Below are 1,689 nucleotides of genomic sequence, written 5' to 3' on the forward strand. Positions count from 1 at the left end.
GGAAGTTCAAGTCAATGTGATATTTGGGGGGACTTTGATCCCTTTTGGCACTAAAGAATAACTATGACATGAAAAAAATATGCATATAAACTGAATTTCCAAACCGGACTAACAAAAAACAATCTTCCACACTAGCCAATCCAAACAGCTCATCTGAGATGGTGGAATTTGATTGGTTGACAGGCTTAAATGGATGTAAACGAGTTTTGCCTCTGTTGATTTTGGTTGATATTATATGCTGCGCTCTACACAGCTCTCTCAATGTCTCTGGAAAAAATAAACACAACAACAAAACCGCAGCTCTTTTTTTTCTTTAAACATAAATTCTCTGTCAGTTGCTGCCATAGCAGATTTGTTTTCCTAGGTGTTTTGAATCAGTTTGAACATATCCAGCATTATTCGCCCTGTTCGTTTAACTCCATGCCTGAAACGAGAATGTTTTTTTCAGCTTCTTCGGAGGGGGCGGAGTTAGTGCGGCTGTACCGAGCACTCTCGTAGGCGCCCGTGGAGCCGAAGCTCCGCCTACGATACAGATAAATCCCTCCCACCACCAGAGCAATCAGAATGAGTGCTGCAACCAGGACCTGAATTAATACATGGAGATGGTCGACCACAGCTGGAAGAAAGAGAGAATAAAAATATTCAAACAAAACATTCAAAACATCTTCATGGGTGTTCATTTAATACACGTTTTTCAACTTTGTCAACATATTTTAGGTAAATATGAGGTTAAAAAATTATTAGAACTTACAATGAACGACAGGCTCTGCTGTGGTTCCTATTTTTTAAAAAAAGAAAGAGGAAAATGTGAATTATTATATTGTATATTATAATTAAAATAGGATTACTGTCATACATTCTCAGCTATTTTTTTCCCTGAGGTCAACTTAGACAAGGTTTTTTGGACATTTCTCATCATGACCATGGCCATTTTTCACCTGCTTATTCACCCTTAGAACAATACTGTGCTTTTATTGCTGTGCCTTTGAGAATTCTATGCAAACCAGTCATTTTAATATTATTTATGTGCTATTATAGTACTCATTCATTTTGAATTAGCTTTTTAAATTTCATTTGTTTAGGTTCTAATTTTAAATTAGAACCTAATTGTAAAATAATCCATGTGACAGTGGTTCATCCGCAATTATACAAAGCTACGAGAATACTTTTTGTGCGCAAAAAAAAAAAAAAACCCACTTTATTCAACAATTCGTCTCCTCCGCATCCCCCTGTAGTCCCATTTTGGAGAGTATCAGCTGAACGTAAACAGCGTATGCTGTTCTGTGTCAGTTGCGTCACACGGATACGCTGTTCTTGTAGCTTCGTATAATTGCGGTTGAACCACTGATGTCACATGGATTATTTTACAGATCTCCTTGCTACGTTTCTGGACTTGGGAACATTTCAGTTGCGTTGCGGTCTAAGCAGGGTCAGACAGCTCTCAGATTCTATCAAAAATATCTTAATTTGTGTTCCGAAGATGAACGAATGGGAATATACTTCAGAGATATTTTACTCATAATAATTTCTAGGTGTGCCAATAATTATGGCAAACATGCATTTAAGAAAAACTATTATTTTCCCCGCAATTTCAATTGTTTTACTTCAATGAAAGGTTAGAATTTTGTGAATTTTTTTAATGAAAGATCAAAAAGATAAACGATGCAGATTGATTTTTAAAGCGACCTT

The 1,689-nt window shown here is 36.3% G+C and overlaps 1 protein-coding gene across 1 annotated transcript in view; it reads right to left on the reverse strand.

The window, feature by feature from the left end:
- LOC107708551 (C-type mannose receptor 2-like) overlaps nucleotides 1–1,689 on the reverse strand; it is a 10,051-nt gene continuing 8,362 nt past the window's right edge. Inside the window, exons 16-17 of the mRNA XM_016512813.1 lie at nucleotides 752–778; nucleotides 1–616 (exon numbers count right to left, since the gene is read on the reverse strand). Of these exons, the coding sequence (XP_016368299.1) occupies nucleotides 396–616; nucleotides 752–778 (248 nt within the window). The 3' untranslated portion in view covers nucleotides 1–395. The remainder of the gene's footprint in view (nucleotides 617–751; nucleotides 779–1,689) is intronic.

This window comes from Sinocyclocheilus rhinocerous, unplaced genomic scaffold, assembly GCF_001515625.1.
Source record: "Sinocyclocheilus rhinocerous isolate Xijiao unplaced genomic scaffold, SAMN03320098_v1.1 scaffold1618, whole genome shotgun sequence".
NCBI classification, from domain to species: Eukaryota; Metazoa; Chordata; class Actinopteri; order Cypriniformes; family Cyprinidae; genus Sinocyclocheilus; species Sinocyclocheilus rhinocerous.